We start from the raw sequence: 18,995 nt of genomic DNA, 5'->3' as shown, positions 1-18,995 counted from the left end.
CTGCACATTTTGAGTGGTGAAAGGTCAAGGTCATTCCTCAAGGTCAAAAGTATAAAAAAATACAATCCAAGGAAAGTAATAAGCTTTAAAGGGGAGATTTTTAAATTTCTAAATCTGCCATATTGAAATATTATTTCAAAGCGGGCATTGTGATTCTGACAAGCACATCTCTTATTTGATGTTGGTTTGTATGTTAAGAGTCTGTATACTATCAGCCTAGCCTAATAATAGAACATGCATTTTCAGTCAAGTTATTGTTTTTCCAAATTTTAATCTTCTCTCCAGATAGAGACACATAAGTCTAGAGTTACAATACAAACTGTAGTATAAATGAAGATACTGTTGTTACTATTTGAAATAATAAAACAATGTGCTTTTTTTTTCTTTCAGAGTCAAAAGACGTGCTTCAATATTTTGAGAAGGCTTGTGGGAGCCTGGGGTATGCATCCTTTTTTAGCTCGACTATTATATATGAATGTGTATCTCATGGAGCTGAGCATTTTGAGTGGTGAAAGGTGAAGGTCAAGGTCATCCTTCAAGGTCAAATGTCAAATTTATGGCGTCTGTCCGTCCGAAAAATGTAACATTGGCCATTACTTTTTTAATATTGAAGATAGCAACTTGATATTTGGCATGCATGTGTATCTCATGAAGCTGCACATTTTGAGTGGTGGAAGTTCAAGGTCAAGGTCATCCTTCAAGGTCAAAGAAAAAAAAGAGTTCAAAGCGGCGCTCTCATGAAGCTGCACAATTTGAGTGGTGGAAGTTCAAGGTCAAGGTCATCCTTCAAGGTCAAGGTCATCCTTTAAGGTCAAAGGTAAAAAAAAATCAAAAATTCAAAGTGGCGTTCTCATGAAGCTGCACATTTTGAGTGGTGGAAGTTCAAGGTCAATGTCATTATTCAAGGTCAAGGTTATCCTTCAAGGTCAAAGGTAAAAAATAATAATAATTTTAAAGCGGCGTTATCATGAAGCTGCACATTTTGAGTGGTGGAAGTTCAAGGTCATCCTTCAAGGTCAAAGGTAAAAAAAAAATATTTCAAATCGGTGTTCTCATAAAGCTGCACATTTTGAGTGGTGGAACTTCAAGGTCAAGGTCATCCTTTAAGGTCAAAGGTTAAAAAAATAAAAATAAAAATTCAAAGCATCGCAATAGGAGGCATTGTGTTTCTGACAAACACATCTCTTGTTTTTTTCAAACATGGTTAAAAAACACAAATGTTTATTTTTATTATTTTATTTTTGAAATACCGTCCAACCATCTCACTCAAGAATCCCCCACCCAAAAAAATAAAATACTGTGAAACCATTATTAATCGTCAGGCATTAATTTTCATAAATTTCGTCAGTCGACCGATCGGCGAATTTAAGATCCTAACGAACAATCATGCTCTATGTTTGAACAAAAACAAACATTAAGTTGAACAATATTTTAAAACTTTACCGTAGACATGAGGCATTAAATTCCAACGTAATCCATGCACACAATGACACATTCACTGCTGTTTCGTAATCAAGATTAATCCAGTTTTGACACAAAGGGATGTAGATTACACAAGGTACTTAACTGACACGTTACATTTCTTTAAAACGCGTGTGCAGTACAGCTGTATCGAATGCGTTGACTTCGTTTATGTAGAATGGTAATGAATTAGCGCTAATTGTTTATAACTTTATTACCCATTAGGTGCATTGTGTTTTTCAGGGGTGTTGCATATTAGCCATCACGCAGCGAATGCCGATGAAAGACAATAAACCAAATAAAAAGATGACGATGTGTGATCAACATGCGAATTTATCACAAATTAATAAAGAATATTTAAATTGCTGTTTGTTGTTTGATTGTTTGCGTTTAACCACACTTATTACTATTTTATATGTATCAATTTATTTATTTTTAAATTATTGACATTATTGATTTACATACCGGTAGTTTACTTTTTAAGAACAAACACACACATAGTTTATAATTTTAATGTTGATATCAGAATAAAAAAGCATTTTATTTGAAAAAGAAACACTTAACAAACTGGAACCTCTTTTGCAACAGTTTTAAAACAGTATTGACAGCATTTTAATAAAAATAATAATGGAATAAGACTAATTGGCAATTGACTTCGTTGTTACAAACACTCGTTAACGGTTATGCGATCCCACTTGTCCGCTAATCATAACAATGAACGTGTGAATGGCATACATTAAGAGGGTCCATTACTGTCCCTTGATAACAAAAGACTAGTTAATTGGCATGTGACAAACAGGCCCCACCTCCTGCAGTGATTCTCAAGTGTGTTCCCGCATTTGTACCACGATTTTTCGCAACTGCGATTGATCGCGAATATGTATTACACACAAATCGGATATTGACTGACACTTTTTTTTTTATTCAAAATCAGAAATCGGCGAATTTAAGTGCTGACAAATTCGTCGTTTTTATAAAAATGACGAAATTTTGTGCTGTCGAAAATAAATGGTTTCACAGTATTTGTTTGCATTTTTTTGCATTTTTGGAAGATAATGTAATAAATGACCACAACCCCACACTATAACCCCTCTCCACTCCACCCCTCCCTCCTTTGTGATTGAAATTAAGATAGGTCCCTACACCTTTAAAAAGAAAAATAGATGAGCGGTCTGCACCCGCAAGGCGGTGCTCTTGTTTATTTTTGAAATATCGTCTAATAAATTATTGAATATGAACAATTTCCCCATGATGGCTTACGTTATACTGTCAAGCACTCGAATAGTCAAGCGCGCTGTCCTCTTACAGCTCTTGTTTTTTTCTGTTTGAAGTGGAAAGCGGACAACGACAACGAGCAAGGCCTGGTATAGGGGAGATAACCCTGGGTTATGGTTAGGTTAGGGGTCGGGTTAGGGTTAACAGGGGACAAAAATTCCACTCGTCCGCTCGTATTGACGAGTGAAATCTTGAAAGGACGAGTGAATTTCCCTAAAGCTCTCGTCCTACAGGACGAGTGAAAAAAAAACTGATGTTAAAATATGTATTTTCTGACCAGTAAGACTCTTTTTCATTAAATAAAATCATTTCTTAAAGCATATCTATTCCGAAAGTAGAACGCGAATGAACCGGAAATCGTAATTGTAAATTTCATACAGCAGGTGCGCGTTGTTATGCGAGACTGTGTCTCGAGTAAATATTGGCTTTTTGGTGTAAACTTTGCGCGTCCATGTTGACAGGGAACCATCTGACTTCATTCACTGTAAGTATTGATTTTTTTTAAAGAATTATTTTACTGCGAAGTACGGTTTTAAACCAGTCTGAATTTCATCTGAAAAATGTCTGACATACGAGCGTTCTTTAAAGGGGGCAGGAGCGATGTTTAACCATCCAAAATGGAAAGCACGCAAGCATTAGAAAAAGGAAAAAACAAATTTGTCTTCATTTATTTATTTTGTGTTCCTCATAAATAAAGTAAGTTAACATTTCTTCTGTGATCAGCTGGCATGAATAACTAAGTAAGCAGCATTTTAGCAGTGATTTAGGAAACATTGTTAGTCATATCAGTCCTTTGCAATCTTTCTTTCACACATATTTGAAGGACAAGTGCATGTGTTTGCAGGACGAGTGAAAATTTTAATGCACTTGTCCTGCAGGACGAGTGCCATTTATAAATATTTTTGTCCCCTGGTTAAGGTTAGTGTTATGGCTGACCCTTACCCAAACCTGACCCATAAACCTTACCCTAACCCTCTAACCCCCCATGTGCCTTACAATACCAGGCCTTGCTCCTTTTCGTTGTCCACTTCCTGTTTGAAGTACAGCATGGGACATTAATTTGTATTGATTTTTGAGTTAAAAATCTAAATCAATCCACGAAATTTAAGATCCCTAATAATAATTATGCCTAATATTTAAATTTAGTTAGATCCAATTACCATATGCATGAAATGACTATTTAATTGACTCTAGACTAGTTAATTGGCATGTAATAAAAAGTACCCACCTTTTGCAAGTGACTCCCTCTCCCCATGGTAATTAATGGCAGACAAGTATTACAAACTCATTAGAAAATGATGGACACCATTCAAAACTGTTTGTGTGGCCAAAAGCAGGAATCCACAAAATGTATTTATCCACCAAGTTGTCATTTTTTGAAAAGAGACGAAGTTTCATGCAGAACAAAATAAATGATTTTACCTCTTGCAATAATAACATTTGGTCCATCTGTAAAGTGGCATGTGTCATTAGTTACAATAAGTGTGGTCATTGATTGACACTATGAAGGTGGGTACAAAGTAATAATTCTTTGTAAGCAAGGAATGGGTTTTGTTTGTTCATACATATACAAAGGCTGACAGAAAAATGATTGAATGTTGCATTTTCATTAAACAGCTAACGCCCCAAATAAGGTTTACATTTTTAGCTCATCTATTTTTTGAAAAAAAAATTTGAGCTATTGTCATCACCTTGGCGTTGGCGTCGGCGTCCGGTTAAGTTTTGCGTTTAGGTCCACTTTTCTCAGAAAGTATCAATGCTATTGCATTCAAACTTGGTACACTTACTTACTATCATAAGGGGACTGGGCAGGCAAAGTTAGATAACTCTGGCGTGCATTTTGACAGAATTATGTGCCCTTTTTATACTTAGAAAATTTAAAATTTTGGTTAAGTTTTGTGTTTAGGTCCATTTTATTCCTTAAGTATCAAAGCTATTGCTTTCATACTTGCAACACTTACTAACTATCATAAGGGGACTGTGCAGGCAAAGTAATGTAACTCTGACTGGCATTTTGACAGAATTATGTGCCCTTTTTATACTTAGAAAATTGAAAATTTTGTTAAGTTTTGTGTTAAGGTCCACTTTATTCCTACAGTTTCAAAGCTATTGCTTTCATACTTGCAAAACTTATTAACTATCATAAGGGGACTGTGCAGGCAAAGTTATGTAACTCTGACTGGCATTTGAACGGAATTATGGGCCCTTTATACTTAGAAAATTGAAAATTTGGTTAAGTTTTGTGTTTTGGTCCACTTTACCCCTAAAGTATCATAGATATTGCTTTCATACTTGGAACACTCGCAAACTATCATAAGGGTACAGTAATAGGACAAGTTGCATAACTCTGGTTGTCATTTTTACGGAATTATGGCCCTTTTTTGACTTAGTAACTTTGAATATATGGTTAAATTTTGTGTTTCGATCCACTTTACTTCTCAAGTATCAAGGCTATTGCTTTCAAACTTCAAATACTTTCATGCTATCATGAGGTTAATGTATCTGGCAAGTTGAATTTTACCTTGACCTTTGAATGACCTTGACTCTCGAGGTCAAATTATTAAATTTTGCTAAAATTGCCATAACTTCTTTATTTATGATTAGATTTGATTGATACTTTGACAAAACTACTCTTACTTGACATACCACAATAGACTCCACCCAAACCATCCCCCCTGCCCCCCCCCCCCCCCCCTCCCTCCCCCCCCCCACGTAATTTTTTTTTTTTTTTTTTTTTTTTTTATAAGATCATCTAAAAAATGACCACCACACCCTCACACTATACCCCCCCCACCCCACCCCCCCCCCCCCATTTTTTTTTTAAATGGTTAAAAAACACAAATATTTATTTTTATGCCCCCCTTTGAAGAAGAGGGGGTATATTGCTTTGCTCATGTCGGTCGGTCGGTCTGTCGGTCCGTCCACCAGGTGGTTGTCAGACAATAACTCAAGAACGCTTGGGCCTAGGATCATGAAACTTCATAGGTACATTGATCATGACTCTCAGATGACCCCTATTGATTTTGAGGTCACTAGGTCAAAGGTCAAGGTCACGGTGACCAGAAATAGTAAAATGGTTTTTGAATGATAACTCAAGAACGCATACGTCTAGGATCATGAAACTTCATGGGTAGATTGATCATGACTTGCAGATGACCCCTATTGATTTTGAGGTCACTAGGTCAAAGGTCAAGGTCACAGTGACCCGAAATAGTAAAATGGTTTCCGGATGATAACTCAAGAACGCATACGCCTAGGATCATGAAACTTCATGGGTAGATTGATCATGACTCGCAGATGATCCCTATTGATTTTGAGGTCACTAGGTCAAAGGTCAAGGTCACGGTGACCCGAAATAGTAAAATGGTTTTCGGATAATAACTCAAGAACGCATACGCCTAGGATCATGAAACTTCATAGCTACATTGATCATGACTTGCAGATGACCCCTATTGATTTTGAGGTCACAAGGTCAAAGGTCAAGGTCACGGTGACCCGAAATAGTAAAATGATTTTCGGATGATAACTCAAGAACGCTTTTGCCTAGGATCATGACACTTCATAGGTACATTGATCGTGACCCGTTGATGACCCCTATTGATTTTCAGGTCACTAGGTCAAAGGTCAAGGTCACAGTGACAAAAATCGTATTCACACAATGGCTGCCACTACAACGGACAGCCCATATGGGGGGCATGCATGTTTTACAAACAGCCCTTGTTATTATTTTATGTTTGAAATACCGTACAACCATCGCACCCAAGAATCCCCCCCCCCCCACCCCCCCCCCCCCCCCCCCCCCCCCTCCCCCCATCCGAATCCCCCCCCCCCCCCCCCCCTAAATTTTTTTTTTTTTTTTTTTTTTTTTTTTTTTAAGATCATCTCACAAATTACCACCACACCCTCACACTATACCCCCCCACCCACCCCCCCCCCCCCCCCCCCCCCCCCCCAATTTTTTTTTTTTTTGATAAGGTTAAGAAACACAAATATTTATTTTTATTATTTTATGTTTGAAATACCGTCCAACCATCGCACCCAAGAATCCCCCCACACACCCCCCCCCCCCACCCCCGTTTTATTTATTTTTTTGCGTTTTTTTTTCCGCATTTTTGGAAGATAATGTAATAAATTCCACACCCCCACACTATACACCCCTCTTCACTCCAACCCTCCCTCCTTTGTGATTGAAAATGAGAGTCCCTTCACCTTTAAAAAGAAAATAGATGAGCGGTCTGCACCCGCAAGGCGGTGCTCTTGTTAAAGATAGTTATTAAATGTTACTTTTGTTGCAAGAAACTTTATTTTCTTTCGGTGTATGTAGTTTGTTTGCCTTTTTTCCCAGGTGGAAAGGACGGGCTGCAGGGTTTTCCTGATTTTATCTACAAAAACATAATTCCAGCGTGCTTTATCGCCCCGATGAAACCAGATTTTGACCTCCGAGATGCCCAGACTTCATTGGTATTATGTTTATATCAATAAGAAAAGCCAGAAAAGCTGTTTATGCAGTTCAATAATTAAACATTATTTAATCATTTTCAGAAAACATACATTTATATGCAATTTAATTGTTGAAATAAAAAATTATGTACCAGTATTTAAAAAAAAATCTCAATTGTTTTCTATAGACAAAAAAGGAAAATAATTGAGGGTTATCCTGCAAGAAACCATGTGCTGAGCTTCATGGTGTGAAAATAGTTCTGGAAATTCCTAGCAACAACTTTCTGAAATGCATGTTCTCAAATCTGCAACCATTTGACAAACAAATAATTTCTGCATCAAATTCATTCTGAATTGCTCTGGTGTGTTGACTTCATCGAGATTTATGTTGTAAGTTTTTGCAGGAAAAGGGCAAAGTATAGATTGAAATGGTTCTTACATACAGAAAAATTTTCATAAATTTATTTTAAAGTCAAAATAAATCTTAGCGAGGCTGTTTTCGGAGAAAACCCTAGCTATTGTCATAGCCGTAGGCGTCCTGTTAAAACCTTAACATAGGCCATAACTTTTTAAATATTGAAGATCGCACCTTAATATTATGCATGCATTTGTATCTCATGGAGCTGCACATTTTGAGTGGTAAAATTTCAAGGTGAACATCATCCTTCAAGGTGTATGCGTTGACTTCGTTGAGGTAGAATAGTAATGATTAATGCTAATTGTTAACAACTTTATTACCCATTGTGTGTATTGTGTTTTTCAGGGGTGTTGATTAATTGGCCATTGGCTTCGTTGTTTCAAGCACTAGTAAACGGTTATTTGGTTCTGCTAATCATAACAATGAAATTGTCATTGGCATACAATAATAATGGCCCATTACTATCACCTGATAGCAAAATACAATTTAATTGGCATGTGACAAACTGGACTCTCAACTTAGTCCCAAGCAGGCTTTTTTTCCCACTTTTTGGGAAGATAGCCCATGGCTTTGGAATTGGGAATTGTATCGGCATTTTCATGAAATTGGGAAAATTAATTCATCAGCCTTTTTTTTTCCACACGAAAAGTCCACTAATTAGGGAAATACTAAATTTGATATAACACTTTATTATAATTAAAATTAAAAGAACAAAATCGTGAAATACTTTGTTAGATGTAATTGAATTAAAATTGAGATAAATACACATAAGACACTTCTTTCTAAAAAAAAAAAAAAAAAATTTTTTTGTTTGTTTTTTTTGGAAATTGGGAATTTTTTGCCACATTTAGGGAAAAAAGTATACTTTTTGGGATTGGGAACATAGCCGAATTTCGGCTATAAAATCGGGCCTAAAAAACCCTTAGGCAAGTGTCCTTCCATTTCACCACCACCTGACCATTTGTTGCAACTGTGATTTATTGCGGACATGTATTACAAACAAATTAGATATTGACAAACGCAATTTGTTTTTTCAAATGCGACATTGGCAAAATTATATGCTGACAAAATAGTCATTTTTTTTTTTATGACGAAATTTTGTGCTGACAAAAAAAATAAATGGTTTCACATGAATTAATACTTATTATTTTTTTCATTGATAATTGTATGTATTATTACACATGCATTTGCCTTTATATTTTATGAAGATAGCACAGAATTAAAACCTTTAACATTAATTGTATTAGTTGCCACTGAAATGTTTAATTTGTTCCGGTTTACCATTCATTAGGACTAAAAATAGCATAATGTGTAATCCTTTGATTTCAGGCTTTGGGAGAAATGGCATCTTGTTTGAAGTGTGTTGTAGATGAAAGAGTAAGTGGAACTGTTTGTGTCTCTTATGCTTCAAGTTAGTTATAATTCATTCAATAAAGGCTCTGTATACAGATGAGATATGGAGAGGAATCTTTTAATACAAATTTTAATCTATTGTTTTGGGGTTTGTTATATAAAAGTGGGAACAAATCAGCTGGTTGTTATTGACCAAGTTTGGCAGGAATGTTTCTGTTATGGTTCTGTACCACAATTCTTCATTTCAAAGGGATTTTTACAAAAATGGTTGCCACGGCTTTAAAAACTGGCAAACAGTTGAAATCTTCTTGTCAATAACCCATTGCTGGTTTCAAAATGTTCACAGATATGATCCTGGGCTGGGCAACTGAATTCTTTAAAATTATCTTTAAAAATCATAGCTTCCATTTAGAGGCATGGCACTGTTTTGATATGCCTTTATAGAAATTTTTTAAGATCTTCGCATCAGACACCAGATATCGGATTACCAAATAATTTCACAGAAATATTCCTTGGCTTACCCAATACTTTCAGCCTTCCAATTATATTGATTTGTTTCAAAGAATTGGTCATTTATATTGAATCTTCTACCGTAGTTTAGCATTTTAAAAAATCAGTTGTTTTCCTTGCAGTAATGCTAATGTCATAATGGGTAATGGGAGACTGCACATTCAATAAATATTCACTGTCTCTCATTACCATTGATGACACAATAAGTTATCACACTAAACACAAACTATTACATGTATACACCCTTATGCATCAACAGAATCATGGCTGTTGTAAATAAGAGAACAACTACATGCCCCTGTTTCAGGGAGATGAGGTGGTGAATTTTCTGTTCAGCGATTATCTTCCAACCCACCAGATGTCCCAGCCTCAAGCTCAAGAATTCTGTGATGCTCTCAAGTCAGACTCCAAACTATTTAGGAACTATTTTAAGGTAATAATGTTTGGATTTAAAAAAAGTTATACTATTAAGGCATTATTGTTCTATTAAAGAGCTTTGTTGAGGTAATTATGCTAATGAACTCTTTGTGTGTACTGTAATTCCTAAAGTGTTAATAGACACCCTTTAAGTTTGCAAACACACCCTTTTTTGCCAAGAAAATAATTTGTGTGACTCATTTTTGCTAAAATTATCTTCTTTGATAAATCCCTCTACAATTTTTACAGTTGCATTTATCAGAATTGTACAAATGTGCTTTAATCTATTGACACATCACACATGGTTAAACAAACAAATGACAATAATACAATTTGGGTATTTTACTATCCTACATAAAATTACAGAGTTTATGCCCCTTTTCTGCAAATTTCGGTAAAATTATTACTACATTAGGCTGGATGAGCAAATATTATAAAGTGTGATTAAAAACCTCTTTTTTTTCACATCATTTTAAAAGGTGTTAAAACAACGATTCAAGCACAAAACAACAATCGTAATAAGCACATTTTATTTTAGTTGAAGTTCAATAATTATAGAATCCTACTACAGTATATTTGGACGTCAAATATCATTCTTGGAGTGTATTGCTTTGAAACAGAATCTTAGATTTGGAATGATTTTAAAATTATTTCAATATTTTTTTAATAATTAATACTTAACAGCGTTCAATTTACAAGCACATGCTATCACAGAAGGTTAACTTGAGGTTGCACTGGGATGACAAAAATACTTGATTTATCAAAGGTTAACCCTTTCAGTGCGGGAACCGAATTTTGAAGGCTTTTGCAAACAGTTTGGATCCTGATGAGACGCCACAGAACGTGGCATCTCATCAGGATCCAAACTGTTTGCTATTCTGATTGTATTCTTTGAAAAAAATCGAAGAAAATGCGAATTTCATAAATTCAGCAGACGACATTTTAGCAGACGACAAATTACCCAGCATGCAAAGGGTTAATAGCAATAGCAGTGTCCATATTGTGAAGTGAGAAGTGTACACTGTATTGTTTAACGTTCAGAGTTTAAATCAGAAAGATGACTTCTTGCGATGTTCAGTTAAAATAAAACAAAGTTGATAAAAAGAAATAGAACAGTTAAAATAAGATTGATAAGGTGTTAATATTGTCCATCGTTGTACCAGTAAGACAGTATATTTAGAAAATAGTATAAGTACACATATTTTTGCTTATTTCAACGATCATGCTGAGTGCAAAGTATCTTTATCATTGACAGATATAACAATGTGAGAAATAAATTTGCTCTTGTAATGTCAATCAATCCCTACATAGAGGTTGAAAGACATCCTTGATTTATGACAGTTACATTACAATATTATGTAGTATTTGTGACTGATAAGTGTAATTTATTGAGCTTTAATTACTGTCTAGATTTCTGCTAAACTTTCCTGTTCTTTTTCACCATTTCAGACATTTTTTACAAAGGCCAAGTCATGACCCTGGCTGTCTCGCCTACTTCACTCCGTAGGTGACATACAGTCGATACAAGGCATGTAACGGCAATTGTGTGCATAGCTTTTGTGTAATATTGATTAAATTATTAAGTTTTTTTACAAAGGTAAATAAAGTGCTTCAGAAAAAAGTGTTTGTTTTTGTTGACGCTTGAAAGTAATGATGCAAGTGATGATGATTGTTTACCAGGTTTTCAATGAATTTAAAATCCTGGTTATAAGAATAGGATATGTCAGGCGTTGCCAGTGCTGTGCAGGTTTGGGACGGAAAACAGATGCTTTCTGGTCAATATATATATTTTGAATTAATCAATTCTTTTTATGCAATTGTTATTGTTTAAAGGGTTTGTGTTAATGAATTTCATATTTCATTAGGTTGTTGAATTATTTGTGTGGCTAACAATAACATTTACCTGTGAGAGATAGAGAAAAATTGTGCCTTTTTAGTTTTGCAAGAGTTAACTGTTGATGATTATTTTTAGTATTAGTTTAAATAAATGTATTCCATCTATGTTTTTTTCTATAATTTATTATAATAGCAAAAGGTGAATGGTTGTCCTATTTGTTTATTTCTCTGCATCTTATTAAACTGTTTGTATTTTTATTTATACCAATTTAATGCCTAATTTCAGTAGGTGTTTACTTTATTTTAATGGAAGTTTTGTTTTTGTTGTCAGTAAAGTTTTATGAAAATGTAACAGTGTTCAGGGGAGCGTATGAAAAAGAATATGTCTTCCTTCTTTTCTTTGCCATTGGTTTGTCCAAATGTTATTCCTGCTTTGTAGACTCGTTAAAGGAAAAGTAAAAAAAAACACAATCTCATTATCTTAGCCTCAAAGAAGAACAATGTGGTGTATAAATGACACATAATAGCATTTATTATGCCCCCCTTCGAAGAAGAGGGGGTATATTGCTTTGCTCATGTCGGTCGGTCTGTCGGTTGGTCGGTCTGTCGGTCCGTCCACCAGGTGGTTTTCAGACGATAACTCAAGAACGCTTGGGCCTAGGATCATGAAACTTCATACTGTAGGTACATTGATCATGACTCGCAGATGACCCCTATTGATTTTGAGGTCACTAGGTCAGAGGTCAAGGTCACGGTGACCCGAAATAGTAAAATGGTTTTTGAATGATAACTCAAGAACGCATACGCCTAGGATCATGAAACTTCATAGGTAGATTGATCATGACTTGCAGATGACCGCCCCCCTTCGAAGAAGAGGGGGTATATTGCTTTGCTCATGTCGGTCGGTCTGTCGGTCCGTCCACCAGGTGGTTGTCACACGATAACTCAAGAACGCTTGGGCCTAGGATCATGAAACTTCATAGGTACATTGATCATGACTCTCAGATGACCCCTATTGATTTTGGGGTCACTAGGTCAAAGGTCAAGGTCACAGTGACCGGAAATAGTAAAATGGTTTTTGAATGATAACTCAAGGACGCATACGCCTAGGATCATGAAACTTCATGGGTAGATTGATCATGACTCGCAGATGACCCCTATTGATTTTGAGGTCACTAGGTCAAAGGTCAAGGTCACGGTGACCCGAAATAGTAAAATGGTTTCCGGATGATAACTCAAGAATGCATACGCCTAGGATCATGAAACTTCATGGGTAGATTGATCATGACTCGCAGATGACACCTATTGATTTTGAGGTCACTAGGTCAAAGGTCAAGGTCATAGATGTTGGGGAACCCCTGGCACCTTCTGAGATCTACTCCCTGACAAAGAAATTTGTTTTGGGCGAGTGGAATCTCCGGACCGACAATTTGTCTTCCCGTCGACATACTTTTACTAGACCTGCGAAAACCCTCAGGCCGCCTGACAGATACTCAGCAAGCATTGTGCTTGACAGAGCCATCACGCGCCTGAGGATGGGAACCACCCTATTACCCGGTGGCGCAGGAAAGTATGTCCTCGGTATAGACCCTGCATGTCCTAGGTGCCAGGAACCTCTCACTGCGCCCCACATGCTGCTACACTGTCCTAACCATAAGGCGCAGAGGGACCACCTTGAAGCTGCATTGCACTCCCATGGACTAGTTTTTAACCTTACCAACGTGCTAGACCCCAAGGGAGCAGCTAGGGGCCCGGTCTTCTCTGCCCTCTCCAAATACTTACTAGATTGTCAAATAACTGACAAAATCTAGGTCATTGGGGGAGGGAGAGCAGCCAACACCCACCTAATTATACAGTCTTGTGACTGTTTTCTTTTAAAAATGTGTAATCTCTGCACAAACCTGATGTAATCAAATAATTGTGTTGGATTTGTGTCGCTTTTACACAACCTTTATTTTAGTTTTTAATGGGTTTATTGTTCTACCCCGCCCTTTCTAAATCAGGCCAATGGCATTGACCTGGTCTTCTTTATTTTAATACATTTTTTATGAGAGCATGACGTTAGTCCACCATTTACATTTTTCAGTTTTTTAATACAATCATATTTTATGGCATTTCTTACTACAAGAAAGGACGAGGCTGTCCAGTAACCTGGGATTGTTGGCTGCATTGCACCCCCTCCCTTCCTCTTTGACACCCCACCCTTTCTCCTTCAAACTCGAAGAACCATGTCGGACTGGAGTGCACGGTGCAGGGCCTTATACCATTATAAACACCTATTTAGCCCTATCTAGGACAAAGTATTGTCGACCTTGTTGAAAGTACTAATCTTGTACCTTGGAGTACATTAAGGATTACTATAACTGCTATCTTGTGTAGCAATTTCCTTATTTTTGTGAAAACTGCTATTTTATATAGCAAATTGCCTTAATTTTATTATTATTGCATTAACTCATGTTAAAATTGCTATTTTTATAGCAAATATCCTAATTTTTATATTACATTGCTATTTTATATAGCAAATTGCCTAAGTTTTACTGTCTAATTGTTAATTGTTAAAATTGCTAATTTTATAGCAAATATCCTAATTTTTATATTAAATTGCTATTTTATATAGCAAATTGCCTCGGTTTTACTGTCTAATTGTCATCTTGGATACCATATAAGGTACTTTAGTACTATTTCTTCCAATGTTATCATCAGTATACTAATAATATTGGATAGATTAGAGCTTTTAGGGTTTATCTTAACGTATCTAGGTAATATTTGGTCTTTTTACCATTTTACATCTTACCATTATCAATTTTCCTTCAATAGTATACAAACTATTTTTTATTGACCGTGCACTCCCTCTGGTCCAGGGGAAACAACCATTGTAGACTTCATCATCATAATTACCTCCCTTGTACAACTGAGTGACACCACCCCTGCTGGCTCTTCTTTTCCCCCACCCATATCGGCCTACACTTCCATAAAATCTCTCCTTCTTTCAACCCTCCAGGGTGGCAACATGTATTTTAAATATATAAATGCATATAGTCCTGTACATATTGTAAATAATGTACATCTTGTACAAATTTAGCTGTCTGTCTTATTTTTAACTGTAAAGTACATTGTCTTACCCTTAATTTTTATGTGGCCCTATGAAGGTGACCGTTTGGAGACACGTAAGTTATTGCCCTTAACATAAGGGTTTATTACTAAACCCACTTTCAAAATATTGTTTTATTGCCACTCTGGGGGGATCTCTTTTTCCTATAGCCCAATCCTCCTTAAGTTCCATACAGACAGGGTCTTATGTTGGAGCATTACGGCTATATTCCCTGTCTGCAAGTGTTCAACATTGAGCCACATACATAAACTTGTACTCATTAATTTTTTAATAACTCAATACTTAATTGCAATATTAATATATAATTGAGAGTTACACGCTCTATTTGACATCATATATTGTCTTTTTTTTCCTTTCCTTCTCATATAATTGCATTTTCACATGCAACTTCACTCTACATTTGAGAGCTGTTAAATCAGGCTCTGGCATCCCTATTAATAAATGTTCTTAGATATAAACATATCTCTCTTATGATTAGATCTTGTTGTTTGGCATTTAGTTTAAACTTTAAACATACACATAAAAATGGTACTTGACTATGCATGTAAACATATTGTGGCAATGTTCAACCACTTTGTGATCTGGAAAACCCTCAAATATTATTATATTGTTACACAAACATATTACACATCTGTGTATTCCTTTTGCTATAATTAATATATTAAATAGTCCTATTTGGATTCAAATTTTTAAACTACAGATCACAAAGTCTAAAGACTCCAACAAACCCATTGCAGTATATACTGAACAATGGGTCTGGTAATGATGCTGCCACATACAACAGTACGTGTGTTTTCACCATCTTTACTTATAAAAATTGGGCTATTCTTTCTCTCTCTCCTCCTTAAAAAACAATACAAAGAATAACATACAATAACAACATCATATGAATGATATAAATTAATAATAAGCACAGTAATGTAACAAAAAACATAGTAATTAAATACTATAAAACAAATCCAAGTTCTTTTGGATTAACTCATTCTTGTTCTTTCATTTATATTTTTGCATATCAACCATCATTGTTTACTTTTTCTTAAAAGTACAAAGTCAGCCGTGGGAAAATCTATTTTAAAACGGATTGACCTACTGGCAATCCTTAATAAGAAATTTCGGCCAATCAGCGCCATCGTTATATAAGCGCATCAACCAATTAAAACGCCGCTTTTTAACCGCGTTAGGCCTATTCACTGTATAGCACTGCGTCTTTTTAACGCTTCATATAAAGGTTATATATTTTTAAACCAATAGATTTTTATTAAAGCACCGCACCAACACTGCAAAGTTTTATATTTATACCAATGGTACAGCCCAGTAAAATCGGGCTGTCCATTTTATGGCCGTTTTCGGCTTTTTATGCAGAGTTCTATGTTAAGCAGTGTGCTCGGGCAATGGTTTTTAACCGAAGTCCCGAGGGTAAATAACCCCAATAGTCAGTCAGGTCACGGTGACCCGAAATAGTAAAATGGTTTTCGGATGATAACTCAAGAAAGCATATGCCTAGGATCATGAAACTTCACAGGTAGATTGATCATGACTCGCAGATGACCCCTATTGATTTTAAGGTCAAAGGTCAAGGTCACAGTGACCCGAAATAGTAAAATGATTTTCGGAGTTGATAACTCAAGATCGCTTTTGCCTAGGATCATGACACTTCATAGGTACATTGATCGTGACTCGCAGATGACCCCTATTGATTTTCAGGTCACTAGGTTAAAGGTCAAGGTCACAGTGACAAAAAACTTATTCACACAATGGCTGCCACTACAATGGACAGCCCATATGGGGGGGGCATGCATGTTTTACAAACATCCCTTGTTACAATTACTTTCATAATAATCAAAAAGGTTTATTTTCTCTGATCAACAATTCATATATTATGTTATTACTAATAATCATATTTGTAACAATTTCAAAAAATTGAATTGCCATTCGAATTTTATTCTGACATTTTTTAGTTGAGTGCCAACACGTAAGATGGCATATACCTTAGAGTAAATGATCATTCTGTGCTCAGAAAAACTCTATTTCCATTCCATTCCCAGTGATGTTTGCGTTTTTAACCAGGTTTTCCGAAGGAAAAAACTGGTTATTAGATTGGCGAATGCGGGCGGGCTGGCAGGCGGGCGGAACAAGCTTGTCCGGGCCATAACTATGTCGTTCATTGTCATATTTTAAAATTATTTGGCACATTTGTTCACCATCATTGGACGGTGTGTCGCGCGAAATAATTAAGTCGATATCTCCAAGGTCAAGGTCACACTTTGAGTTCAAAGGTCAAAATTGGCAATAAATGAGCTTGTCTGGGCCATAACTATGTCATTCATTGTGAGATTTTACAATTATTTGGCACATTTTTTCACCATCATGGGACGGTGTGTCGCACGAAAGAATCACGTCAATATCTCCAATGTCAAGGTCACCACAACTTAAAATAGATTTATTTTGAAACAAACTTACCAAGGGGGTTAATTTTGTTTGTTCATTTCAAAAGTTCAGTTTGAGTTGTCTCCCTTAATCAGATTTTTTTCACAATGAAAACCTGATTTTGTGACAATTTTGTCCCTTGTATATGATTGGATTATTGTTTAAATTTGTTTGGCTGGTATTATGGTATTAACTATATTTCATTATTTTGAAATGATTGTATATACATGTATATAATAAAGACCACATGCATTAGATTTTTTGTCAACCAGTGGGTACTTAAACAAGTGCATTTTATAGAACTCTTATTAGATAAAAGCCAATAGTTAGTTGCTTTTATTTCTAACACTATATGACAGTCATCAGTTGTACATAGACATGTAGGATGTACATGTAATGTATTAATATGTTGTATTTTATATGTTGAGACAGGTTCTACACTTGTTATTACAGTATTTATGGTGCAAAGGAAGTTTTTATTATTGATTATCTACAATGTGCATGATATGTTGGTTGTATTTTAAACTGTGGTTTCATTGAAGTTTAATGACATGAAATTTAGTGTATTTGTATTTTCCAAGACTTAAAGATGGCAACTTATGCATTTTAGTTCAAAACAAATAGACCAATTTCGTTAGCCATACTGTCCTATAAAGAAGTTTTTTGTGAAAATTTTCAATGAAAAGAATATAATTACTGCAATTAACAATCAGAGTTGTTATTACAAAGCAATAATGCTTGTTTGTAATGTCCTATAATTCGGTGCATGATTTCTGGAAGTATGAATTTATTGCTGGCATTTGCAAAGGACATTCATGTGTGTTTGATTCTTATCCCTTAATGAACAAAATTCCTCAATTGAAAGAATCAATAGAAAAAATATTGAATAAATAGATGACTCTGAAATTTTTGTTATGTCATGAATGAAAAGGACATTCATGTGTGTTTGATTCTCATCCCTAAATGAATGTGTTTCCTTAATTAAAATAATCCACAGAAAAAAATGAATGAAAAGATGACTCTGAATTTTTAGCTCGACTATTATATATGAAATATATACAGTGGAGCTATCCTACTCACCCCGGCCGTTAGCGTGCAAATGTTAAAGTTTTCCTACTACCCCATTTATTTTCATTTTCCCTTGACATATTGCTTTCATATTTTGCATACTTGTTAACCAACCTATAAACAAGAGCAGACAACTCTATCAAGCATTTTGTCTTAATTATTGCCCCTTTTATACTTAAAAATATGCATATTATTGATAAATCTATGTTAAAGTTTGCGTACTACCCCAAATATTTCCTATATCCTTTGACATATTGCTTTTAAATGTTGCATACTTGTTTACCAACATGACCCAAACCTATGAACAAGAGCAGACAACTCTATCAAGCATTTTTTCATTATTATGGCCCCATTTCCACTTAGATAATTGAACATTTTGCTTAAATTGCCATAACTTCTTTATTTATGATCACATTTTATTATAACTTTGACACAACAACACTAACCTGAATACCACAATGGATTCCACCCGAAAATACCCCACGCCCCTACCCAGAATCCCTCCCCCCCCCCCATTTTTTTTTTAACATCATCTAATAAACTTCCCCACCCCACATTATACCCCCCTCTCACCCCCACCCCACCCTACCCCCCCCCCCCCACAATTTTTTTTAAACATCATGTTATAAATTACCACACCCCTCATTATACCCCCCTCTAACCCCCCGCCCCCCCCCC

The 18,995-nt window shown here is 35.6% G+C and overlaps 1 protein-coding gene across 4 annotated transcripts in view; it reads left to right on the top strand.

Moving 5' to 3' along the window:
* Positions 1–18,155, top strand: part of LOC127881227 (exportin-T-like) — a 58,988-nt gene extending 40,833 nt beyond the window's left edge. For 2 of the 4 annotated variants that reach the window (XM_052428962.1, XM_052428959.1), the window contains exons 22-27: positions 391–439; positions 7,082–7,197; positions 8,924–8,971; positions 9,765–9,890; positions 11,324–13,047; positions 16,264–18,155. In XM_052428962.1, the coding sequence (XP_052284922.1) occupies positions 391–439; positions 7,082–7,197; positions 8,924–8,971; positions 9,765–9,890; positions 11,324–11,350 (366 nt within the window). In that variant the 3' untranslated portion in view covers positions 11,351–13,047; positions 16,264–18,155. The remainder of the gene's footprint in view (positions 1–390; positions 440–7,081; positions 7,198–8,923; positions 8,972–9,764; positions 9,891–11,323; positions 13,048–16,263) is intronic. The other 2 variants (XM_052428961.1, XM_052428960.1) reach the window with 2 other exon arrangements.
* Positions 18,156–18,995: the final 840 nt, after the last annotated feature.

Source organism: Dreissena polymorpha, chromosome 5 (genome assembly GCF_020536995.1).
Source record: "Dreissena polymorpha isolate Duluth1 chromosome 5, UMN_Dpol_1.0, whole genome shotgun sequence".
In the NCBI taxonomy this organism is placed as follows: domain Eukaryota; kingdom Metazoa; phylum Mollusca; class Bivalvia; order Myida; family Dreissenidae; genus Dreissena; species Dreissena polymorpha.
This window is presented reverse-complemented; position numbering and strand designations above follow the sequence as displayed.